At 47.4% G+C, this 26912-nt stretch overlaps 1 protein-coding gene across 8 annotated transcripts in view; it reads left to right on the top strand.

The window, feature by feature from the left end:
- The window catches only part of LOC147420875 (uncharacterized), a 213973-nt gene that overhangs the window by 142325 nt on the left and 44736 nt on the right, over positions 1 to 26912 (top strand). The window contains exons 7-10 of one of the 8 annotated variants that reach the window (XM_086504262.1): positions 22256 to 23044; positions 23186 to 23273; positions 23373 to 23490; positions 23611 to 23731. In XM_086504262.1, the coding sequence (XP_086360388.1) occupies positions 22256 to 22708 (453 nt within the window). In that variant the 3' untranslated portion in view covers positions 22709 to 23044; positions 23186 to 23273; positions 23373 to 23490; positions 23611 to 23731. The other 7 variants (XM_086504265.1, XM_086504264.1, XM_086504261.1 and 4 more) reach the window with 7 other exon arrangements.

Below are 26912 nucleotides of genomic sequence, written 5' to 3'. Positions count from 1 at the left end.
CTCTCCGATATTGATGAAGCCTTCTTGCAAGCAGTTGCTGATCTACAGCAGATCAAGGTACTAGAAAAGCCACTGGAAGAAAAAGAAAATCCTACAGCAGAGACAATCTTGAAGAACACCTTTCAACAAGTATCGCTCTATGACATGTTGTGGCTAGATGTGAGTTTTCGAAGTGACACCCTTACAACTATTCAATCACTTTACCCCGGAGCAGGTCCTAGTGGCGGGCACCTCCCACTGCAACCATCCGAGTCCTATATAATATCCCATCATGTTGCTCCCCTCACGGATTATAGAAGCCCTCGTCTCACCATGTCCGTCTTGGGGCGACAATTCTCAGAAGTGATAGTGGATGGTGGATCTGATATAAACATGATGCCTGTGTTCACTATGTTGGCTTTAGGCTTGCAGCCTACTCGTCCTGCCCCCTTCACAGTAACATTGACCGACCAGAGAACAGTATACCCTGTGGTCATAGTGGAAAAGGTTCCTTTGCAGGTACAAGATTTCACCTTTAGTTTGAATTTTGTGGTGGTTCGCCTTCCACAGGTTGAGGGAGGATTTCCTCTGCTCATCGGTAGACCATGGTTGCGGCACACTAAAGCACTGCATGATTGGGGAAATGACTCAATGTGGATACACTCTCCTGGCTCCCCAATGAAACCTATTAAACTTGAAGGAGGTGTGGATATAGTGGTGCACCATAGTTCCTTGTCAATAGAATCCAATCCTGAACTAAATCAGCCTACTCTACATGATGGGTTAGAAGAAGATTTTCTAGATTGGTTGGAAGCTACCAAGTCTGTGCCTTGTTATGAGGTCTCTATTCAATCTTTGCCGACGGATGCAGCAGGTGTAGAGGTCACAGAGTCTAATGGACTACCTTTCAACAGGCTTTTGCAGGGCATGTTCCAAGCACATAGGTATATTTGGACATCCGTCAACTTCTGCTGCTATTTCCGCCTTCTTCTGACAATTTATTCCTTGTGGCGTTTTCTCGCCCTCTTCAACCCCTACCCACCCCACTCTCTCTCGTCTTGCCCACCCCCTGCACCCTACCCACTCCCCACTTGCCCCTACCCACCCCCTCACACCTACTCACCCCGTTCTTCTATCCTCGCCCCTACCCACCCCCTCACTCCCCCTCTTGCCCCTACCTCTCTCACTCGCCCCTATCTAGCCCAACCGATGACCCCTACCCACTCCTCCCCTACCTAGTCCTTACCCTCTAGAGTGAAAGAATAAAGCACTGAGATATGCCCATATATACAAAGAAGCCAAGAATGGAATTTCTGTGAGAATCATAATTGTGCACAAATTAGAAAACCGCAGCCCACCACTTTGCTGAATAAAGGGCAGAAAATCGTTGCAAAAATGGACCTGTTTGTCTTCAGTTTCTACTTTCTGGTCAGCTTACCTCATTGAGCCGGGGTTATTACTTCTTCAGCATATCTTGCTAAATATCGGCATTGTTTCTTTGGTACTTTCTCCTAGGAACTGAAAATCCTCTCCAAACATCACCTTCTTCAGTCAGAGTGTACTGTGTTCCTCTCCAAACAGTACCTTCTTCAATCAGATACTACGTTTTTCTTGGTGTTTCACTGTTCTATCTCACCGGGACGGTGAGTGCTCTCGTGGCGGGCAACTTGTAGCAGGGCTACAGTGTCACTGGCATGGGACAAGTAGTTAGTTGCAGTTGGGCTTGATTTCACACTCGGCGAACTCTCGCCTGGGCAGTGACACGTGGCAAGTGTTACGGATGGTGGTCCACTGGACACCGTGGCCAGATCACCACCACCTCAGTTAGGAGATAGGCTTAGCTGGATTGGGATATCTGCTAGTTGTTGGTGGCTCTTGGGAGATACATATGAGTGGTTGGTTACAGCCGTTGAGAGATACATGATCTACTTTTGTGTGGTCCGTCATCTAGAGTCTCTCAAGCGAGTCTATACACACAACACATCTGCACCATCCCTGCACATCTGAGCCTCGACACCGCATTGTACCCGTGAGTTCTGGGCTGGAGTTGAGTGTGCTGCCACACTAGAGTCTGTATCGGTTCTTTGAGATAGTCGAGTCATATGTTCTGGTCTACTGTTGTGTCTCTGTGTGATCAGTTGTTATCTATTGTTTTTTTTGTTTTCAGTCTGTTTTGAGTGAGTGAGATTGTCACGCACATTGCACTGAGGAGCACCCACTGTAGAGAGCATGACACATTATCCGCGCTACAACTTCTCACTAAGAGATCCACTAAACACTATCTCTCGTTGCATTGCACCGCACTCGCATTCGCACGCACGCGCTCCCGCGCACACTCACAAGTGGTATCAGAGCTCGGCAGTCCCCCACCCGCTCCAAACGCGTGCACGAGCCCTAGCTTGAGATAAGGCTCAAAGCTTTAGCGAGAGAGATTCACCAAGTTAAAGAGAGCTCGACTGTGAAAAAATTGCTATACAGTGATCTTCCGAGATTGGAAGCCAAACGGTACTGCAAATGAAAGCAATGTTGGAGTCTTTGCAAACCAAGAAGCGCTAATTGTGAAGAATTCAAGATTGTTTGATTTCTTGTAGATCAAATAGCATTAAAATTGCAACTTACAGTAACTTTGAAGCTACTAAAAAGTAGCACAAGTGGATCTTTGGAGTAATGTTAAACTTCTATTCTGAGTAGCATTACAGAGAAGGGAGAGGAAGAGACAGCGACGAGAAGCGTAATGGAAGAAGAAGAAGTGATTTGAACCGAGCACAAGCGATTTGGCAAGCCAGCAAGAGCGTGTGTGTACCCGCATACTTTTTTTTTGTAAATCTGCTTTGATTAATTTACAAGTGGGAAACCTCAAAGCGAGGAAAAACCACGAAAAGAAAGGGATACAAACACGGAGCACTATGAGGCTCCGAAGGCTAGAAACAGTCAAAGTAAATCCTGTAGGTATCAAGAGTGATGTCTCCAGCGTCATAGGCAAAATGCAGCGCTTGACCAAGAGATAATTTGAAATAGGGAAAGGGGTCAACAAAAGTGCCCTGGAACATTAAGGAGTTCCTATGATGCCAGATGGCCCACATAGTCCAAAATCTGACCCAGGTGAAGAAGACCGCAAACTGAGATTGTCATGACCGAAACACCCCAAAAAGCCAAAATCGTCTGTGAAAAGAGCCGGAAGGAAAACGCAGTCGAAGAGCAGTCGACACTTGCCGAATGAAGGCTTTGGAGTGACGACAACACCACAATAAGTGTGGCACGGTCTCCTCAGCTTCAAGGCATCTGGGGCAGCGGGAATGCGCAATATGCCGAGCATGCAACATACTGCCAACAGGTAGAGCTCCCACCAAGCACTGCCACAAGAAAACACGTTCCTTCAAAGGCAGATGACTCTGCCAAATGCGATACAATGTGTGTTGCCACCACAAGGATGACTTGGAAAGCGACCACAACTGATTACCCTGATGCACAATCCATACATCAGACTGAAGGATGGCATAGACACTGGCAACTGAGATGCAGTCCAATCTAGTAGTAGCCAGATTCCAATCAGAGAAGCGAGAGTCCACATCCAGAGGAGGAATGGGTGAATGAGCAGCAAGCATCCTTTGAATCTCCTGCCGGAGAGGAGAATAGTGAAGGCCCAACCGAAAGCAGGAGACGGCATCAGCGAAATAAAGAACATAACCCGAGTCATCAACCACCTGATGCACCTGACAGATTCCTTTTTAAGAAATAAAATACGCTTGGCGAGGAGACCGTTGAACCAAAGTCGAAGCAAAAAACCTGCTCCAATGTAGACTCTCCAAGCGAAGAGAGTTACCCCCAGAGGATTGTCGACCATCCCAAGCCAAATGCGAAGTGACAACCTTCCAATCAACAATTAGAGAAGAAGTAAATGGACATCCAGGAATGTGTCCTTCAAGCTTCCCAAAAACAACATCCCAATAAGTCGGTTTCCAACGACCAAAAGAAGGGGTGACAATGTGCGCACACAAATGTGTGACCATGAGAGCCCAGGGTTGCTGCTGCTCCACCAAAACTGGCAACAACATAGCTTTCCGAGCCAGAAGATGGCGTCTCAAGTCCAAAATATTTAACCCTCCTAGCCGCTTAGGAGAACACAGCTTGTCCATAGATAGAAGGCGAAGGCCCCTCTTGCTAGACGAGGTCCGCCAAAAATGCTCTAAAATATTGGACATGAGGGATTGCAAGCACAACCGAGGCCAAGATAACAAAGGCAAGTAAAACTGCACATAAGCCACAAGGATGCATTGGAGAATCCTGAGACGCACATGAAGTGGCCAAGTGGACAATTTCCACTAATTCAACTTGGAATGCAGTCGTTGGATCACCCAATCCAGTTTCTGCATAGCCGATACATTCCAACCCAGTGGATAACCCAAATGGCGAACCAGAACATGTGGAGGAACAATCTCCCCATGCCACAATATCTTATGCCAGTCACACTCTTTGAGAGACAATAGCTTGAATTTGCAAAAGTTAACTTTGAGACTTGTTGACAATAATTCACGGTAAAAGTCAGTAGCAACTGCAGGCATATCCTCGGGCTCACAAACAACTGACCCATCGGGTCTCCTCAACTGATTGACCTTGGCATGCAAGTGCCGAGGTCTCACTGTCTCAAAAAAAGCACCTGTCACTTTGTCACCCACCTGAGACCTTGGCATGAGAGTGCCGAGGTCCCACTGTCTCAAAAAAAGCACCTGTCACTCTGTCACCCACCTGAGTCCACTGAGATGCCTGTCGGTGAAAGGCAAATTCATGGCGCCTCTCCTCTGTGCAAGCAAGCTCCTGTCGAGCCTGCTGTAACTGCTCCTCCAACCATGGACTGTCTGGATGCTGCTCCTGCAGCCTCTGTAGTGAAGCAATGCCTCATCTGAGACGCTGCTCCTCTCTCGCTGCAGCCCGTCGAGCCAGAGACTCCTGGAGAAAAAAATGGCTAAGCTGAGCTAGGCCTAAGGCCACTCTGTCTGCAGGTGGAGCTTGGCTGTCCATGCCCTCTGTCCAGAGAGCCTCTACCCTCTCTCTGAGTGCTGAGTCCAACAAGACCCTCTCTGGGATGCGAAGCATCGTGCTTCCACTCCCCTGCCTGTCTGCCACTGTGAGGATCACTGGTGCATGGTCCGAGAAGGATGTCCCTGCCAAGATGCCCACTGATCCCCCCAAGTCACTGAAGTGGTCACTAGTGTAGAAGCGATCTATGCACGATAGATTCACTCCTCCCACTCTGCGGTCCGATCTAGAGAAGGCAAGACTCTCTGGAGGCCTCACAAAGCCAGACTGCTGCCATGTATCCGAGACCCTCAAAGTCATACACAACCTCTCCCAAGCTGCTAACTCGACTCCATGCACAGTAGCATGGCTGCCTCAGATCCTGTCAGAAGGGTCCTCCAACATGTTGAAGTCCCCCCCTACACACCAATGGTCAACCTGTGGTAAAGACTCAACAATCTTTGACCAAAACTCTGCACGATCACTCGCCACATTGGGCGCATAGATGTTCACGAAGCCCACGAGGCCACCCTGAACCTGCATAGTAATCCACTGAGCCCTGCCTGGCACAATAATCCCTCTTCCCACAATGGCCTGCTGCAATGAGTCCGCAATAGTCATACATACCCCACCTTGGATGCCTCCAGGTCCAAAAGCAGCTGACCAAAAGGTATCATAGCGTCCACGCAAAATCTGACCACATCGCCGAATGCGGCTCTCAGACAAATAGTGCTCCTGGAGCATAAGGAGGTCAATCTCTCCTCCCACAAGGCAACGCTGAAGCTCCTGACGCAATCGGCCCCGCTGTCGCTGAAACTGGGGCCCACCTAGTCCCTGCACGTTCCACAAGACGATCCTCATGGGGAGCGAGAGAGAACAGATGCTGCCGCAGCAGCAAGACGGGCTATCTTCGAGGCTGGCTTGGATGGGGAGTAATCCGCATCCGAGCGTCCTCTAGATAGGCGAGACTGCAGTGAGTGCCTAGTCCAAGCCCAAGCAGAGCGAGCCGTGCGTAAAGCAACCTCCTCTGTCCAGGAGTCCTCATGAATGTATACATAGCAAGGCAAACACTGCGTATCAGCAAAAAAATACACCACAATGTGCCTACATCCTGCTGAGTCGGGGGGTGTCACCGCAAACTTGGCCAGGGGCCACAAAGTCTGCAACAAATCTGTAACGCCAAGTTCTCCCATGTGGTGAGAGAACTCGAGAACCTATGTATGCAACCATCCCACCACTGAGTCGAGGGACCACTCTGTCTCGGTCCTACCACAGAGGGGGAAGGAGAAACCAACTGTGGAGTCCAAAGCCTCTATCCCCCTAGCGGCGAGAACAGAGCGTGGACCCTGAAGCAGGTTGCCTCATGGTCTGCTGCGGAATCGCCGAGAAAGCGAGTGAACCCGTAATCAAAGAAATCCCAGCGGCGTCGGAGATCAATGCTCGTCACACCACGAGGGATAGCTGCAAGGGAAGATGTCTGAATTTGCAGAGGGGGCCGCAAGAATGGCTGACCCTCTCTTGCTAGGCGATTCGTGGCAAAGGCGCGGCTAAGAGATCTCCTAGCCGCCGGCGAGGGACCAGTCTCCTGAGTCGACTGAGGTACTGAAGCAGGAGGAGGGGGAGAAGGAGCTGGGGGGGGGGGGAGGGGGGCGGAGGAGAAGAGAAGCGGGGTGGGGCGACAGAGACAGGGGAATGAGGTGGGGAGCAGAGGGCGGGGGAGGGGAGGAGGAGGAGGGAAAATCGGAGGGTGGGGCGGCAGACGAGGGTGAAGCGGAAGTGGAGGCTGGCATAGGGGGCTCCTCGTGCTCAAGAGGACCAAAGCGGTTCCTCGTGGGAACCCACTGCTGCTGAGTAGGCACCTGAGGGCCACTATGAGTGCCAGGCTGTCGCTGTGGCCCCTGGCGTCGACGGCCACGGGCATGTTGCCACCCCTCCTCCGCTGGAGCCCCAGGCTTGGAGGGTGGCTCTGAATCTGTGCGCTGTCGCTGGCTGTGGCTGTGGCTGTGGCTGCGGCCTAGCCTTCGCAGGCTGGGGCTGAGGCTGAGGTGCCGGTCGTGGTCTCCTCCGTGGACAAGCCTTCGCTAGGTGGCCCATCTGTCTGCAAATGAAGCACTAGTTCGGGAGACCCGAGTACTCCACACTCTGTCTATACCAACCCCCACTCACCCGAGGCAGAAGGATGACCTTCGGAAGCGTGTGGGTATCTCTGACCAAAACTCGAACTGAAGGGATGCCAGCCGCCTTGGCAGCTACTGATGCTGCCGTACGAGGTGTCTCCAGGACAGTCCCGATGGCGAAGCCAATCCTGGAGAGAAGTGGAAGGTACTCCCTCTGTAAACGCGGAAAGCAGACTGAGATCGGGATGTCTGCCTCCTCTACTAGCACATCCGAAGTCGGGTCAAAACCATATCGCCACTGTCGAAAGTGGGCGCATGATGCTCGGATGGCCAGTGGACTCATAGCTATGACCTTGGAGGCCATCTCGGAAGTCTCGAACTCAATCTGGTAGTACCCCCGTTCGAGAATCTGGACATCCAAGATCTTGCCCACCTCTGCGAGAAGGCGGGCCTGGAGAAGGTCTCGCAGCTCTCCTCTACTAGGACGGGTGACGAGAACCTTGCAGATGACAGAAGTCGCCTGCAAGCGTTCTACCTCTGCGGCAAGGCTCGCTTGCTTTGTCGGCAAAAGAGCAAGTCGAATGGTGGGCTCAGCGGGGTCGGGTGAGGGGGCTTCAGGCGAGTCCCTCTGTGGCGGAGCTGCAGCCTCCATCTATGTCTACTGCTGAGTCGAAGGAGCGGGCGGTGAAGAAAATCTGCAAACGAGAACGCCAAGCACTTGTCCGAAGAAGAAGTGCTGCAGAGCCAAGTGCAAAAGACCTTCGGATGCGAGGAGGATAGGGGGGGGGGGATGCGGGGACGGGTAAAGCTGTAAGCGAAAGATAAAAGGCTAGAGATACCTCTTCAGCTTGAGGAGCTGCACACGGCTCTTAGGGCCCTCCCTCGAGGTAGCTGTCCAGGTGAGGATGGGTTGACTCCTAGCTTTTTCTTGGAGTACTGGGACCTGCTTGGCCCAGATCTATGTAGTGCCTTTCAGTACATTCTGCACACCTCATGTAGTGCCGGATAGCATGAGTGAGGGTCTGATTTACCTCATTCCAAAGGAGGGTGGTTCCTTGGATGAGATTCGACAGTGGCGCCCCATGACCATCCTCAACTCAGCCTACAAAATTCTTGCCAAGGCTTTGAGTTTGAGGATTCAGCCACTTTTGGAGAGCCTTATACATGGGACTCAGACAGGTTTTGTCAAGGAACGCAGTATCCTTGACAACATCTTCACTTTCTGGGAGGCTTCTGCCCTGGCACGACTCCGTGGAGAGGACCTTGTGATTCTTCTTCTCGATTTTGAGAAGGCATACGACAGAGGTGACTGGGACTTTCTAGAGGGCATGCTACGCAGCATAGGCTTCTCAGCTGCTTGGATCAGAGGGGTGTCAGTTTTGTACAGACAGGCTCACAGTCAGGTGCTTTTGGCAGGAGGAAGAGGTGAGCGCTTCATGCTTACACGATCGGTCAGACAAGGTTGTCCTCTTGCCCCCTTTCTCTTTTTGTTCTATGCGGAGGCGATGAGCAGATTTTTGGTGTCAGAGCAGGTTGGTCTGAGGGGCTTAGCACTCCCTATACGGGGAGATGAGCTTCTGGACACTGAGTTTGCCGACGACTCAGCCTTGTACTTAGAGGGCCACGAGGCCAATCTACACAGATGTGAGCAGGCTTTGGAGACCTTCTGTTGTGCATCGGGTGCACTGATCAACTGGAGAAAGACAGTGGCTTTCTCGGTTGGCAGTGCCCCTGTGCCAGATTGGATGCCAGGAGAGGGTTTCAGGTGGATTCCTCCAGGGAGTGCAGTTCGGTACTTGGGTTGCCAGGTTGGTTTTGACTTGTCCCCCGAGCAGCAGACTGCTCCTCTTCTCCTGTCCATCAGGAGAAAGCTGTTACATTGGAGCTCAGCACGACTTTCGCTGGCTGGTAGAGTAGTAGTTGCCAACTAGGTGTTGTTGGCGACTATGTGGTACATCACTTCTTGCTGGATCTTCTCGAGTTCTTGTATCAGCCAGGTTGAGAGGCTGATTAGGAACTTCCTTTGGTCAGGTCGCGACACTCAGATTGCCCGAGCCAAGGTGGCTTGGTCGGTCATCACACTTCCTTGTTCTCAGGGAGGGCTTGGGATCATTGATCCAGCACAGCAGAGCAGAGCCCTTCTTGGGAAGTTCGTCCGTAGAGGACTTCTTCCAAGCGAGGAGCCCTGGAAGGAGTTCTTGCTGCAGAGGCTTCGTGCTAGGGTGCCTCAGTCAGGAGGCCCTTGGCAACCTTCGACCAGATGGATCTTTACAGAGTTGCGCCAAGTTGGTTTGCATAGAAGACTGGAGGACCGATTCGCTGTGAGTTTGCTTCGATCTTGGGAGCTCTTACGGCGTGGCCTAGAGCAGAGACACCCGACGTGCACGAAGGAGCGCCTACGGCAGCCCCTCGTCTGGAACCCCATGGTTAGCACTCAGAGAGGCCACTTGGTTGGGAGTCAGCATCATGTTTCTTGGGGTCTCATGGTAGCAGGTCCAGCGCGCTCTCTAGGTGACTGGCTAGCATTCACAGGTTTGTCAGAGGAGGTGCAGGCTGTCCAGCTACAGGGCATGAGAGGGGTGCAGAGCATGTGTCAAGACATCTCAGAGTCAGTTCCAGCTGAGTGGCTCACGCCTCTCGAGCCAGTAGCACCCCGGTGGATGGGAGCCTTCACACGACTGGAGGTTCTCAATTCAGTCAGGGCTTGCTCAGAGACGGTCCCAGCCCTGTTCTTTGAGCTTCAAGGTGGGGGACGTTTACAGCGAGTTGTAGTAGAGGCCCCGCAGGTAGCAGAGTGTTGTTTCTAGAGAATCCGAGTTGTGGGCATCTGTGGGAGGACTTGCGTCATCGACCCTGACCCAGCAGCTCTTGAGACAGGACACTGGAGGCTATGGGCTTGGGAGTACTGTCCACTGGCACGAGTACAGTGGGATCCTGGTGAGTGGCTATGGAGGGACCCCTTCTCTTCTGCAGACCGCCCAGGAGTCCCCTTTTTTCAGTACACTGTTCGGCTTGGACGTCATATACTTGCAGCACAGAGAGAGGCCCGCCCCGTTGCAGCACGTCATTGGAAGGAGGAGGGCCTCACAGTCGAGTTCTTGGCAGCTTTTTGGCAGAGGCTGTGGGACTCCAGACAGCCGAGGCGCGTCACTTTGTTCCAGTGGCTGGTTGCACACACAGCCACAGCAGTAGGGAGCTGGCTTGTGCATAGTGGTCTCTCGGCCGCATGTGCAGCCTGTGACCAGTTGGTGGAGAGTCAACGTCACTGTCTTTGGGACTGCCCTTCGGCCCAGCAGGTGTGGCTACGAGTTCTTCGGCTGATGTCTGCCCTCTCCACGGCTCGACAGTACAGTTGGGGGGCAGCGGCTTGGTCCACCCTCACGGGCTCGGCACTTTAGTTTGAGCTATCTTCCACCAGCAGGATGATAGTGATGCAGGGGGGGCGACCTACACTCCAGCCTGCTACAGAGCTTACTCCACAGGAGTGGTGCAGTGAGAGAGAGGAGTGTTGGGAGCTCATCAGTGGCCTGACACTTTGGTTCATCTGGCGGGCCCGCTGTTTCCGCATCTCTGAGGCTCGCCCTGTGCCACCAGCAGAGACTGTTCGTGACTTTTGGCTAGAGCTGATCCATACTCTCAGAGGACAGCTTGAGGGACTACAAGGCAGCTCTGACCGCATGCGGGAGCGCCGCGAGGCTTTCCTTCGACTTTGGCGCCCTTGGCCTTTCTACACCATAGTCCAGGGGGTGCTCAGATGGCACTACTGTCCACCTGTGTGGCTCTTCCCTCCTCCCATCTCTTGATTTAGCCTCATTGTATATATGCTGTTTTTTCATTGGGAGAGTCTCACCATCATGCTTGTTGTAGCCCTCTCTTGCAGAGGTGGTTGTAGCCCTATGGGCAGTTTTCATTAACTAATAGAAAGATCTTTTTCTCGGAAAAAAAAAAACTTTGAGACTTGTTGCCAATCCAAACAGGTGAAAAGTATGCATAATCTGCTATACATCATCATAGTTATTACGAGGCATGAACAAAGAGTCATCCGCATAAGCCTGACCAGCAAACTGTCGACCAAAAGGAAAATTCAGACCATGTAGCCTACCAGTTGAGGTCAAGGAATCCAAATACATAAACAAGGGATGAGGAGCGATCGCATAAAGCAAAGCACTCAGAGGGCCGCCTTGCCTTACCGACCGTCCCAAAGGCCAAGATTCTGTGAGAAAACCATCCAGCAAGCCTGCAGAAGTACTGTATGCATACAAGAAAAGCACGACATGGGATAGCCTAGGCCCAAAGCCCAAACGTCTCATGGTATCCGCAATGTAATCCCAAAGAACAGTATCAAATGCCTTTTCAATGTCGTGCATGATTAAGACATCCTGTCGAGTATATTTTGCATATTCCATACCAACAATGAATTCGCAAGGTTATCAGTAATTTGACATCGCGGAATGAAGCCATATTGAGATTGATGCAAGCCTCCATGCAGAAAGCACTTGAGTCGGTTAGCAAGCAGTTTTGCCATGAACTTATATACCACAGGCATAAGCGTAATAGGCCGCCAATGTGAGAATTCTTCACACAATGCATGCTTAGGTTTCAGCTTGAGCAAACCTTCTTTCCAAGAGGAGGGCAATTCCTATTGTTCCCAGGCTGTATTCATCATGAACAATAGAGGCACCTTCAAATAATCCCAGAAAGACAAGAAAAATTCCACAAAGAGACCATCCCAACCAGGAGCTCTCCATCGATCCAAATCAAGCAAGCTGGCATACAATTCCGACTCAGTGAAAACAGCTTCCAAGTCTTGAGCCTGCCGCATCGAAAGAATGGAATAACATGCGATAGAAGCGTCAGAGAGCCATGGAAACTTCGGAGATGGATGCTTTGAGTCTTATCAAAGAATGTTTGCATGAGGACTTCGAGGCTGCACGTCAAGCCTGGGAAGGATCCGCTCCTGTCATGGAAGTGCGCATCCCTATACAGGAGCTTATGGATCCTGTTGCTCAATATGCACTTAACACGGTGATTCCTTTTCCCCCAGGTAGAATGCCTACGGCTCAGGATGTAGGCCAATGGGTTGATTTTCTACTCAAACAGCAAGCAATCTCAGGGGTTTACTTTGGTGCACGAGGGTTCTACGAAGTCTTGCTGGCTGACATGGATACTCGGGATGCTCTGCTGGAAATGTTTCCTCTTTTCTTCAATACGCAGATGACTCATGTGCTACCCTGGGCTCTTACCAAGGACTATCAGAGTTTTATTCGTCAGAAGTGTCCCGTCTGGGTTGAGGTGGTCGACTTTCCTCGCACTTGGCATCATTTTCTTCCTTTGTTGGCTGTTCAACTGGGTAAAGTCATTTGCCCTCCTAAGCTGAACGCAAACACAGCGTTTTTGTATTCTTTGGGACACGGATACCCCCACTCCAGCAGGTATTTCGATCGATTCCGGGGATACAGTGGTTGGAAAGCGCCCATTTTAAGCTTAAATGGGGCAAGTTTGCAAATTCTTGCTTCCGATGTGGCAAATTTGGTCATATGCAGTCTGAATGTCCGGAACCAAATCTGCAACCACCTCGTTCAGCCGTCCCTGCTCCTCAACCTCGCTCGCCTTGGAAATCTTCTACTGAGGTTCAAACTAAAGGAGTTTCACCCTCCTCCCCCACAGCTGGGGCGATTAAAGGCAAGGGGAAACAATTACAATTGTCTACAGTTTCTTCTTCTCCAAATATTAAAGACAAAGGAAAAGAACAGTTTTCGAGCTCTCAAACTTGGCTAGTGCCCAAGAAACCCGCCAAAGCTGCTACAGCTCGTGTTCCAGCATCTTCTCGTAATTATGTGCCTCCTTTGAAGAATGTTTCTCACAAAAAACTCCCTTGTAATGACAACACTTCTTTGGCTGAAGCCTGGGACAAGGTGGTTCACTCTTACAAGGAAGTTGTTACCGGAGAAGCTTCTTCATCGCAAGGTGCATTTACTTTCAATTATCCAGGTCCAGGTCTTGACCCACCTTCTCAGGCACTTACAGCTGGGGAGAATGTGTTGATGGGCACGGGTACTTGAGTTTTATTCCCCCCTTTCTTTCCGTGTTTCCTCGTCCACTGTATATACCATATAGAATGCATAGTTCTTTGAATTGCATCTCCTATAATGTGCATGGGTTATGTAATCACGACAAGTGGCGGCTTACCTGGCACTATGTACATACATGTAAAGCAGACATTGTGGTTCTTCAAGAGCATAACCAGCATCAATTTGCAGGACAGACTTCTTACTTTGCGGGCTATCGGATAGCTTATGCAGGATCAGCTAGCTATTCTGGAGTGCTTATGCTTGTTCGACATGAACTCTTCCCGACCTTGGTTTTTAATGACCCAGCTGGGAGATGGATGGTCATCCAATGTATTGTTAATGGAGAAGTTTTCGAATTTTGAGGATTATATGCATACACAGCTTCTGCAGATAGGGCACTGTTGTGGAGTGCTATCTCTTCTTATTGTTGGCGTTCCAATGCCTTTCTCTGCGGGGATATTAATAATGCACCAAAGCTTGCGGATAATACTACTGGCCATTCTCACATGCTTCATATGGAACGACAATCATGGGACCAATTTATGTCGACCTGTAATGGGCTTGATTTGTGGCCCTTTTTGCATCCAAGTGATCTAGGATTCACTTTTCAGCACAATGCTCAATCTATGTATTGCGCCCGGCTGGATCGCTGGTATCTTTTTCACATGCAACAGTATGATGACTTTGTATGCGAGATGAGGATTGATTATGCTATGTGTCTCTCGGATCATTTTCCCGTATGCTTGAAACTTCGTTTTGGCTCTTTTAATGTCAATGATCGCCTACCCAAGAAGAGACTTTTGCATATCAATAATGCTTATCTCAAGCATGAGCCTTTTTGCACTATGATTGTGAAAATCATCCCGCCTTTGCTCTCCCAGATGTATGTTGACATGGACATAGCCTGGTTCCGTTTTGTTATGCGTGTTCAATCAGTTATACAGGATTATGGCAGGGATTATTTGTCACAATTAAGGGAACATGTTAACCAGGCAAAGGAGGCTTGTAGCCGATTAATGCACTTGGCTAATCATACTTCTTACTGACGCACAAATGACTGAGTTGTTTTGTGCTCGCGCTATATTAAGGCACAATGATGAGAGGAAATTGGCCAAATGGCAGACGCGAGCTCGTCAAGAGGCTTTTGCAGATAAAGGATGTGCTTTTAAACAATTCTTTTAGCATTTGCATCACTCGAGGCAATCTCAAGCTATACGGAGAGTTAAATTACCGTCAAGGGAGTGGACCTCCACTTTCAGTGTGTGTGTGTACCCGCATACACACACACATGCTCTTTGCAAGAAGCGAAGGGAGAGTAGGGAGTGAAAACTCTCAACTGGTCTCTCTCTCGGCATCGGTATCTCTCCCAGCCGGTTTCTCTCTCAGTATTTGCATCGGAGAGAGAGAAGAGGGGCTGATTTCGACACACACACAGATCAGCCTAGCGTCCTTTCCTACACACAAACACACTTTCAGATTCGCTCAACGGCGCCTTCTTTGCCGTTTTCAGCATCGGCATTCGACGAGCAGTTTTTGACGCACACATTAGAGTGCGCAGTGATGTATGCTTATTGTGGTTCAAAGACTGATATTCTTTGAATTTTTGCCATAGCCGTGTCGGCTCACAGATACAGGTGGAGATAGGTTTACAAGTGCTTATTTGCTACAAATCTGCCCAATTCTCTGTAGTTTTCAAAGAGTTTTGTTTCTGCCATACGAGTCCTGACACATGTATGGCATCCATGGTTGTATGCTTGGCCTAGTTGGCTACGATCGACAGATCCATGCTGTAGTGGGAGCTTATGCACTGTTTGATGCGTGATCAGCACTTGTGGTGCTACTATGCTCTGTTGAGAGCGGTTTTCACTCCCCATGGGGAGAGGTGAGAGTACAGATTTGTTTGCACTATTTTGGCGCCTGTTTGTGCGTAGATCCTGCTACACTAGTAATGACTACCGTTACATGTACGTTAAGTTGTGGATACTTCCTTTTTGTATGACGTTGTGGAGCCATTTTATGGCTTTTTCTTGGCGGTTACCCGGCTGTTTCTGAGACTCGATCCAGAAGAGCCCTTTCTTAGACTGTGGCTTGTCTTTGAGTCTGCATAGCCTTTTGTGAGTCATTGCATGAGGTTTTTTGAAGCCGAGCACTGGAGGCAAGGTTACCTGGTGTGAGGTGGATTAGGTTGTTGGAGATCCCCTTCCGTGGCCTCGCCATAGGTTATGTATAGACAGATAAAGGTGCTTTGATGCCGAGTTGGCAGTCATCCGACAGTTTATTCGAGCAGTTCATGCCCATTTATGCCCAATGATTACACTTTGTTGATTTATGCACTATTTTTGGATCAGTTTTGCTTAAGATTTTGATCTTCAATCGATACACGCGCGCTCGTTGCTGTTGCCTTTGCCATCGCTGCATCCCCCCTCCTTGCTCACATCGCCTCCCCCACCCTCTTGTGCGCTACCTGAGGAGAGAGTACCTCCCGCTCCTGTCCAAGATTGGCTCAGAGATTAAGACTGTCCTGTAGACACCTCGAACGACAACCTCTATAGCTGCCAAGGCAGCGGGCATACCCACAATACGCGTTCTGGTTCAAGACACTCGCACCCTCCCAAAGGCATACTTATAGGGAATGGCCATTTTTAGGCCTCCGTTCCGTTTCCACTCCAGCTTCCCTTTTCGAATTGTCGTTCCGTGTTTCAAACGTGAGTATCAGTAACAAGGAATGGCATTTCATGCCCGTTGTTGTTCTCCGTTCCCGTTCCGGGTAACTATGCCCGAAGGTCATTCTACTACCTCAGGTGAGTGGTGGTTGGCTTCATTTGTCGGTAGATGGGCCATCTCGCGAAGGCCTGTCCACGAAGGAGGCCTTGACCTTCACCTCAGACCCAGCCCAGCCTCAGCCTCCTAAGGCTGCAAGCCTCAGCAGACAAAGACACAGGGCGCTCAAAGAGGTTCACCCTACCAGCGTGTAGTTCAGGTAGAAGAGGGTTGGCAGTAGGCCCATGGTCGGCATCGCCACGGGCCACTACACCAGCGCGGCCCTCCTGGTGGTCGTCCTATCCAAGCTAAAGGTAGTGGGTTTCCATAGGGAACCGTTTCAACCCTCTTCAGCAGGACGAGGCCCCAACTCCACTCTCCACCTCAGCCTCACCATCAATAGCCCCTCCTCCCCGGAGCCTTTCACTGTCCCTCCCTCCCCCCCTCTCCAGCCTTCTCTCCCCCATCCCCCTCGTCGCTCCTTCCTCCTCTTCAGCCCCTCCCACTACCCCCCTCCTTCCCCGCCCTCTCCCACTCCTGCACCACAGTCGGCCATGGGGCAAGTCCTTCCTCGGCTGCTAGGAGATCTCTTGGCATTGCATTTTCCAGGAGTCTCTTGGCAAGAGAGGAATAGCCTTTCTTACGGACCCCCTTCTGGTGTAGACGTCTCCCTTTGCAGCAGTCCCTCGTGGACTGACGACCTTCCAGATCCGTCGTAGGTGGGACTTCTTTGTCTATGACTTCACACGATTTTTCGGTGACTCTTGGCCAGACTTTGAGGCAGCGATGGAATTCGAAGCATCCAAACAAAGGGATCGAATTCCACAAAAGGTAGTATATGACAAGAACACTCAAATGAAGCTTATCAAGGAGTTTCATGAGAGTGTATAGACTGGTCATCGAGGTGCATGGGTAACCTTTGCCAAATTGAAAGAAAGATTTTGGTGGAAAGGAATGTACAAAAATGTATTTCAATATGTGGAATCATGTACCACGTGTCAAATGTATTCAGATGTAACCCATCGCACCCTACTTGCCCATTAGCCATGCATTACAAATGGGTGGTAGATTTGGTAACTATGCCTTTGGGATTATGGCAGATGAGATACATAGTTCTTGCAAGAGAAAATTTTTCAAATCAAGTGGAAGGTCATGCATTAAGGACAAAGACTACAAATGCAATATACAAGTTTCTCCTTGAAGATGTAGTTTGTTGTTATTGCTGCGTTGGGAAAATAACAACAGACAGGGGTGAATTGGATTCCAAAGAAGCCACGGAGTTCTTTTCCAGGTTGGGTATCAAACTAGCTCTCACTACTCCTTACAATCTCGAAGGGAATGGTGAATCTGAGCATGAACATTCTTGATAGCCAACACTCTACAGTAAGGAAGCTTGTAAAGAGTTGGTTTGGTTCGTATGTTGTTAAGCATGTACATTTGAATGCAACTTATACTTTGCGTTGTTGGGAAAACAAGAGCAAGGGGCACCTCTATAGCTATATCTCCCAAGAGCGTTGAAGACACAAGATCAACACCACAAACGGTATCAAAAGAACCTCAACAAAACCACAACTCAAAGACAAGTGATCTCTTGGGAATTTACCAGCACACGTCCACCCAAAAGACCACCATGAAAATTAGGAAGCACTTACCCTGGCATGGATTTACAGCACACGCCGACCAATGCACTTGAGAGAAAGAGCTTTCACCTTCACCAAATAACTCTTTGAAAACACAATTTTGAAGTGTACACACATCTCCAAACAAGAGAGCTTCCACAATCTACCATACACCAAACTACCTGCAAGCTGCCATATCCTGTGCGCTGTGGGAAATAGACTATATCTCCCAAACCACATGCTTTCAAGCCTCAAAAGTTCTCTGCATTTTCTACAACAAAAGCTCTGAAGACCACAAATTTCAATTCTATGTACTTCTATGTGCTTTTTTGGCGGAACAGCAAGCTACCATGGCTCGACTACGCGTAGGAAGGCTAGTCGAGGGCAAAAAACTGCATCCAAAAGCATCAAGAAGCCACCACGACCCAGAACCTGCAAAATTCTGATATTTGACTGAACTTTTTTCAGTTTGTACATGAGTTTAAGTTATATACAAGGCTCACTTCAAAAAAACTCACTCACGGGCACTTACAGTAGCCCGACAGTTGTCACTAGACTAGCAACTTGTAGTGCATGTACATGTGCTTACTAAAGCAAGCTAAAAACCCACAAAAATAAATCCCCCACACACTTTTGACATCGGGCGTCATGTCCGTATGTACAAATTTACAAAATATGGGATTCTCAAAATGCGTGCAACATAGTTTGCCAAACCCCCAGTCTGCTAGAGCATTCATGCTCAGCAGTAGACTATGCAAAATATTAGGTACAAAGATACATCATGTACAAAGGAATCAGCACCATATACCCTTACCACGATCAAATGGAAAAGTATTATCCCTTGCATCCATCATGCACACATAATGGCATCCTTCAAAGTCATAAGAACAATCATCAATCACTAGTGAGCTCCAACCATCAACGTACATGTCATACAAACCAAAATACCATGGATAAACATTCTCATCATCATGAGATGTATCACTCACATCAAGCCAAGACAAAACATGCACTGTATCCATGTCATCATGGCTATCCCAACTTTCCAAGCTACAATCCTCTTCAACATCCACACATGCATGTGAGGTTTTCATAAGCTTCTTCACCCTTGACAATGCATGGCACACACTAACTTGCATCTCCTTATCCATCTCAACTTGTGGGTCATCGAAGCCCCAATCAAGACTACCATCACAATCCACATCACTCAAACCATCCTCTTGCTCACAATGAAAATCATAACTAGCAGGCAACTCAGTGTCACCAATAGCATCATCAACATCACAAACATTAATCTCAGTATCCCAAATGGGTCCACATACCCACAACTCATCAGGGTACCATAACAACTCATAAGATGGAGGAGAGAAAAGATCATCTATAATCTCAATATGCATGTCATCTACCTCACAATCAAAATCATCCAAAGGCATATAACGCAAGCACATAGAGCTAGACAAGTCCTCATCTTTACAATCATTCAGACATGCATCCAAATCAGCTATATCGTTGCCCTCTCTGTCATACATGCACTCCAAGGTCTTTTCTTTCACAATATTGCTTGCACAAAACTCCTCATCAATATCTACATCATTAAGAGAGAGAACCTCATCTTCTACATCTGACTCAACCTCATCATCATTACTACAATCATCACTAGTGACAGAGGAGCTCTTGTGTGAAATGCATGAAGAAGTAGAAGACTGATTGACATCTTCCAACCGTCTTTTTTGCTTCAAGAAATCAACAATTCCTTTCACACCCAAAAAGTCAATGCAAGCAACTTCAATGCCCAAACAACCTGGAAGGGTACCAATGAACAAGAACTTCTCTTCCTTTGTATCTAGAACCATATCCTCAAGAACCTCTAGCTCTTGCTTGAGAGAGCAAAACCTCATGTAATGCATGTCCAACTCTTCTAGCCTACTTAGCTTCAATTGTTTCATCGTATCATTCATCCTCAACAAGGCATCACTGAACTTGACCATGGCTGAAATTTTATGTCTACACCATCAAGATTGAAGGTAACTTGAAGCACTCCTCGATGGCGGGCACCAAAACATTGTTGGGAAAACAAGAGCAAGGGGCACCTCTATAGCTATATCTCCCAAGAGCGTTGAAGACACAAGATCAACACCACAAACGGTATCAAAAGAACCTCAACAAAACCACAACTCAAAGACAAGTGATCTCTTGGGAATTTACCAGCACACGCCCACCCAAAAGACCACCATGAAAATTAGGAAGCACTAACCCTGGCATGGATTTACAGCACACGCCGACCAATGCACTTGAGAGAAAGAGCTTTCACCTTCACCAAATAACTCTTCAAAAACACAATTTTAAAGTGTACACACATCTCCAAACAAGAGAGCTTCCACAATCTACCATACACCAAACTACCTGCAAGCTGCCATATCCTGTGCGTTGTGGGAAATAGACTGTATCTCCCAAACCACAACTCCAAAAGGGATGCTTTCAAGCCTCAAAAATTGTCTGCATTTTCTACAACAAAAGCTCTGAAGACCACAAATTTCAATTCTATGTACCTCTATGTGCAAAATTGGCGCGAACAGCAAGCTACCATGGCCCGACTACGCGTAGGAAGGCTAGTCGAGGGCAAAAAACTGCATCCAAAAGCATTAAGAAGCCACCACGACCCAGAACCTGCAAAATTCTGATATTTGACTGAACTTTTTTCAGTTTGTACATGAGTTTAAGTTATATACAAGGCTCACTTCAAAAAAACTCACTCACGGGCACTTATAGTAGCCCGATAGCTGTCACTAGACTAGCGACTTATAGTGCATGTACATGTGCTTACTAAAGCAAGCTAAAAACCCACAAAAATAAATCTCCCACACACTTTTGACATCGGGCGTCACGTCCGTATGGACAAATTTACAAAATATGGGATTCTCAAAATGCGTGCAACCGCGTAAGTTATATGAGACAATAATTCCCATTTCAGGAAAAGGATTAAATTGTTCAAAAGAAGAGGGGATGTTGATCAGTTTGATGTACAAGCAAGTCATGAAGATGATGGATTTGACTCTATGCGAAGTGAAGATATATTGTTTGACAATAAGTTTTGATGCTTACCAAAGACTATTATGGCACATACTGGAGATTGTGTAGGTTTAGAGAGGGTGGATGTCGTGCTCTGACACGTTTAAAATGTGAAACTAAAATTTTCACTTCATCTTTTATGCTTTTTGATATGTGGGACCAAATGCTACAATGTACATAGTGTCATATGTATGAAAGGTGTTACCGCGGTCATAGTTGTGTACATACCTTACTGGGGAGTCAAGGCCTTAAACATTGTACTATTGCGTGTTTTCTCACATTAGAACATGTTTAATTTGGTTTATAAATGTATATATTTCAAGTGCATCATGGTGGCATACTCATTTCGCCTAGAAAATTCGGTGTGGGCGAACACCATCCAAAAATAGCTATTGGTGTGCGTAGCTATTAATGATGTGATTTAAGGTCATGACAAGTGGAAAAATGAGTTTCAGCATGAAAATTAAGCTCAAGCAAATTCTTTCACAATTTTTAGGGGGTTTTCCTAACTTGTTTGGGCGTTTAACAGACAAAATGGATCATTTTGGGGCTAAAAATGAATCACCCACGTTTTGGGCTAAAATTCACATCACTCATGCTTCCGTGACTCTAAGTAGTTTTTTTTTTCTTGGATGTCGGGAGGGGGGGGCGCTCTTGTTTGGAGCGGAATATCAGCACTTTAAGCCTCTTTGAAGAGGGATACATAGGCTTCTACAATATTGTGCTAGTGCAATTCCGTGTCGCTCCTACCTTGTATGCGAGTGCATGAGGGTTCCAATTAGGGTTTTTTCTCTTCTAAAAGGTGTGTGGGTTTTTCTATGGAACTGCCCAAGCTTCCATAAAATTGCCTCGAAAAAGAATTGGAGGAAGAAGGGTTTTTCTACAAGGCAAGCAGGCACTGTATCTATGTAATTGGAATTGAGGCTACATAAAATCATCACACATACAAGATTTTTGAGTTGTTCTTGGCCTTGGGAATGAGTGGAGCTTCCATGGCTAAATTAAAGTTTTGTTCTTTGTTTCTATCTTTTAAATAAGTTGTTTTTGTCATCGATTAAGCCATGAACTCTCACAGTCAAAGGCCTGGCGCCTTCCTAGCCGCACGGCAAACTTTCCAACACCATGCACTAGTCATTCACATGCGACAAGTTTAAGCATTTATATTGGTGGATGGCCATCAAATTCTTTTCTCGGTGGTGAAAGAGGTTACCACATACAGTCTATTCCCATGATTCTTTCTTCTTATCAACTAACTTTCATCTTTAACCCTTTCAAAGTCTGGGCACCCCTTAGTACGTCTGATGTTGTCACCGCATGTAGAAAGAACAATGGCATTGGCAGAATGCAATGTTGCTTCAAAGCTAGACAGTAGTTGAGAGGAAAAGCTTTCATTCCTGGCTAGATGGCATCCAGCACTCCTGCAGGTCTGTTTTGTTGATTGATAGCATGATCTATCTTCAAAGAGTGAGGACTTTTCAATCGGGTAAAACTACTCCTGGATGTTTTTATTGTTTGATTACATGTAATATCATGTATTTAGGTTTTCTACTAATTCAAGTTTAACTGCTGAGTTATCTAAATATTGACTTTTTGTTCACAGAAGCTCATAATTTTGTTACTGCAGGAGCTTATCACTGATGAGAAGGCAGCAAAACTCAATTACTATAGGCCAATCATGGAGTTTCTTCATTTTGTTTTGGTTAGAGATCCATCCAAAAGGCCAACTCTTGATGCGGTTATTTCCCAACTGGAACAATTAAAAACAAGATTGAGAACAGATGATAACAACCAGAGCATGGCGGATGGTGGTAGTCTATCACAAGATGTTAATCGTATCATTTTGTATGATGCAACATTCAAGAATAGTGACTTTAAAGAAGACAACTTAGTGGTACATAGTAGCAGCTCATCTCTCACTGAATCCATGAAGGGCTCTACAATAAAGAGCGCAACCATCATACAAGATGCTAAATTCCAAGCATGCTCCCATGTTTCAGCATCTCCATTACCTTGGTGGAAAAATTATCTTTTAAAGATTGTGTGTGGTCGGTGCAAAGACTTGGAATGCCAAATGTAAAAAAATAGAAGAAGTCCAGCAACTGGGGCATTCATCAATATTTTCTTGTAAAAGGAAGAAAATCCTGGGTTTGAAGCTCTCAAGAAAAATGCGCTTCTGGCAAGGGCAAGCTTTAGGATTGTTCCTAGGTCTAGCAGAACTGTTTGACTCCACCATGAGGAGGCAATTGCTGCTTGTGGAGTCATCCTTGTATTCCTCCTGCTTTGACTGTAGTACCATCAAAGAGGATGCATTTGAAAGCTCCAGCTTAGGAAGACAGTACTATCCTGTGACCAGAACCTCATCTAATCTGAGAAGAGCTCGTAAGACATGCCACTTCTGAAAGACTGTATACAGGTTCGTTGATTCAAATGCATGACATGCTTTCATCTATAGTGTGATGCTCGTTGTGTTCCCATCTAAACAGCAGTAAGATCAAACTTATAGCTGAAACCAGCTGCTCTCGGTTGCCCTTGAAAAAATCATTCCTTTCTTCAGACTGTGAAGGCCACAGAGTGAGCATTTTGAACCTTTTAGCCGGAGGCAATACCTTCAGAGAAAAGGTTGCTGGGAAACATGCCTCAAGGTAGCTGACATACACTTTAAAATGTTCAAATTTGTTATGCAGGTTTGATTAATATGACAAAAACGTTGTGTAACCCCCTCTCAGAACGATTCCTAGCAGGAGAGTCTGTGCATGCGTGGGTCCTACAATCAGTGGCTCAAATTGTTGAGCTGTAACGATGTTTACTGGCAACTGTCTGGAATAAAGAAGACATTCAAGCTGAAAGATCAAAAACAAAGTTGAGTTTTGTTTCAGTCTTTTCTGTTTTAAAGATATGACTGATAGTTCACTGGTTTACTGTATGAGAAGCTAAAGATGTTTGTTTTTTCTTTGCATTATCCACGACTCTTGGTAGCAGAGTAGTGCTATAATAAGAAGGTCAGCCCAAATTGGAGATGAACTGAATAGAGCTTGTATTCCATGATAACAGTGCCAAAAATCATCGCCAGCAGCAGAGATGCAAGAGGAGGGAAAATAAGGTATGCAAAACATTATTAGGAGTGGTATCTGTTTATCAAGCTTACTGTCTTAGATCACCTTTATCACCCAGATACTTTGATAGACATGGTGGGTGCTTTTCTTCTCCTCCAAATGGAAAATGGCACTGTCTCTCAAGGTATTTAAGTGAGTACACGAAGATGGGAGTTTTCAGTAGTGGTAAAATGCCCACTGCTATTTTTTACCGATAGAGTTGTTAAATTGACAACATGTTTTTTAAATGTTGATTTATTTGAGGAAATTGCCTGTATAGCTCAGGCAAGTATTGATTATCTTTCGGTGGAGGAAGAATGGGATCCTTCTTTATCCAAGGGGGCTTGGGCAGGTCGCAGGACTTATTTATGAAGGCAGCTTCCTACATGCTACAGCGGTTTAGCGCAGTAAATGATTGTAACACAGGTGCCTCTATCTTATAAATGCTGGCCTCCTTGTGGAAAAGTCGGATGCTTTGTCTCCAAGATAGGGACTATTTGTAGAAGGAACTTTTCACGGTTTTAGGATGGGTAAGTAGTGAGATTGATGGGCTGTTTTTGCAGGAGAAGTTTTCCTCTGCCCAATAATTTTGTAAGCTGTCATTTGGTATATTACTTGATTTTTGGGGGCCTTTTATTGTTTCTAAATTCATAGTACAGGTGTATGCATTTCCCTCGGTCAAATTGCTGGCTTTCTTGTGTTATAGATCATGGCACGCTCGTGTATGTAGCTGGGCAACAGTCAGTTACAGTTGACCTAAGGTTCACACTTGGGTGGACACTTGACTCATGGACCAGGTTTGTTGGTGGTCTGGTAGACAAGAGGCGCTTGGCGGGGCACGAAGAAGTGGTAGCCGAGTGGACACCGTGGCAGGCCTACCAATTGCACCACAGTCCAGAGATGTGTAGCTGTCTCTCAAAGATATTCCCTAGTAGTCTTGAGTGATATGTATCAGTTGTATATATGGTCAGTCTTGCCGAGTCGGAGACTTAAGTCTTTGGGCTAGAGTCTAGTCATTCACAAATCACTCTCCCTGCACTGTCTAAGCCTCAACACCCCCAGTGTACCTTGTGAGCACTTGTTTTAGAGCTGTGTGTGGTGCCAGCCAGTCTGTAGCTGAGTAGCTGGTCTCATTCTGAGTTTGGAATCTATCTTGCTGTCTACTTCTAGTACAATTCTTTGCTATATGCCGTTTCAGTTATGCTAGTATGTCTTTCAATTGCCTTGCTGTGTGCCATGGAGTGAGATTTCTTTGTATACAGCACTGAGGAGCACCCACATTAGAGAGCATGACTTAGTTTTCCTGCTACAATGTAATGTCAGGCCATGCGGGTTTCTATGCATATTGATGATATATTGATTGGTTTCACCTCTTTCATGCCCCCACAAATGTTAGACTGAGGTCTCTTTTCTGGCGTGGCGTTGCTGCTGCCTTGCCAAGTTTGGATTTTTAGATTATTGAAAGTGAGCTGATACCACGCCACAATTTACTCCTTTTTGGCAATTGAGTAGGATGCTTTGGATGATGTTCTGTTTTGAGTCCTTTCTTTCAATGATGGCATGAACGATCATGTTTTGGAATATTTGGATCAATTGAATTTTTCTGGAGATCTCACCATCAGGTTACTCATCCACTAGAACAGTCTGGACATTGTGTGGAGATGTTGTGCTGAGGTTTTACCTGGTTATGACAGCATTGCACATTTGTTCTTTCAGGTTCAGTTTTTCTCTCTGATTTTTTTAATAGCTATTGTTGTGTCTTTTGAATTGCTGGTTCCATTACTGTGTTGTGTCTTCTTTTTGTTGGAGTGAGGTTTCACACATATTGCATTGAGGAGCACCCACAGTAGAGAGCACGACATACTTTTCCTGCTACAAGTTCTCTCATTTTTGGCACGCCCGGTGGGACCTCAAGTGAAGTCTCACTCCACTCCACGAAGCATACATAGTTGAGGAGCTAGCTGGATCAGCCCCTTGCCTGGTCTAGTCTGTTTGTTGTGGTCCAGCTCGGTCTAGACCAGCTTCGCCCTCGTCCAGCTTGGTCTAGTCCATCTTCTCCTCGTCCAGCTTGGTCTAGCTGGTCTAGTTTCTCTCGCCCCTATCTAGCAGGAGTGGTCTAGTCGAGTCTAGCCTGGTCTAGCTGCGTCTGGTCCAGTGGGTCTAGACCATCCAAAAAGTTCAAGGGCCTCTGTGCCCAGAGCTTGGGTGGGCTTGTTCAACTGCATGACACATACAATGAAGTCTAAAAATCGTCAAAGCCCACTACTGAGCACTCTGAAGTACTGCCACAGAAAGCACCAACCTTTCGTGCCGAGTAGAAGTCCACAGACAAAGCCCACTACTGAGCACTCTGAAGTACTGCCACAGAAAGCGCCAACCTTTTGTGCCGAGTAGAAGTCCACCACCAGCCTTGCTACCCCTACCCTCCTACACATCTACCTCCACTCAACTAGTTCTTCACCCCCCCCCCCCCCCCCCCCCCCGGTCACCTTCCTTAGTACACTTCTCACCAACTGTGTTACGGCAAGCTCAACAGGCTCCTGAGCAGGCAGCGTGGAGGAGCTGACAAGCATTCTAGCTAAGGTCAACATAAAGTTTCCAACTTTCAAAGGGCTCTCCACAGAGGATGCAAACGACCATGCTCAGAGATTTGTCTCCCTTTGCAGGGGTCGTGGCCTCAATAGAGAAGACGCCTACCTTGCGCTCTTCCTGTCAACCTTGGATGGCCTAGCAGATAAAAGGTACAATCAGTTTGTTGAGAACCACTTTACTACTTGGGCAACACTAAGGCAATAGTTCTGTGAAGCTCTCAGACCAGGTGACTTCCACGAGAAGGTGCTACTATCTGAAGGGATTGCGGCAATTACAGCAAAAGCCTCGCCCCTACACTTCAACACGGCTTGGCTCCTACATCCAATATGGTTTTTCCCTATGGCCATCCAAACCACATGCCCCCTCTATTGACAACCCCTCCTACTATGCAAGGTATGCAAAGCGTCTTTCCATCTCAAATTTTTTATCATGCTAGTGCCCCCTCAAGGCCTGAGAGCTTCTACACCTCAACTTCCATCCCCATGAAGCAAGAGCAGAGACCACCTCGTCCCCCGCCTCGTCCGTTCAATCGCCCCATTTTGTGCTACAGGTGCGGGGAATATGGACATTACCAAAGCAAGTGTCCCATGCCCATAG

The sequence above is a fragment of the Adiantum capillus-veneris genome, chromosome 28, assembly GCF_014529385.1.
Source record: "Adiantum capillus-veneris isolate H3 chromosome 28, ASM1452938v2, whole genome shotgun sequence".
Lineage (NCBI taxonomy): Eukaryota > Viridiplantae > Streptophyta > Polypodiopsida > Polypodiales > Pteridaceae > Adiantum > Adiantum capillus-veneris.
The sequence above is the reverse complement of the archived record's forward strand: the minus strand, read 5'-3'. Positions and strand labels throughout refer to the sequence as shown.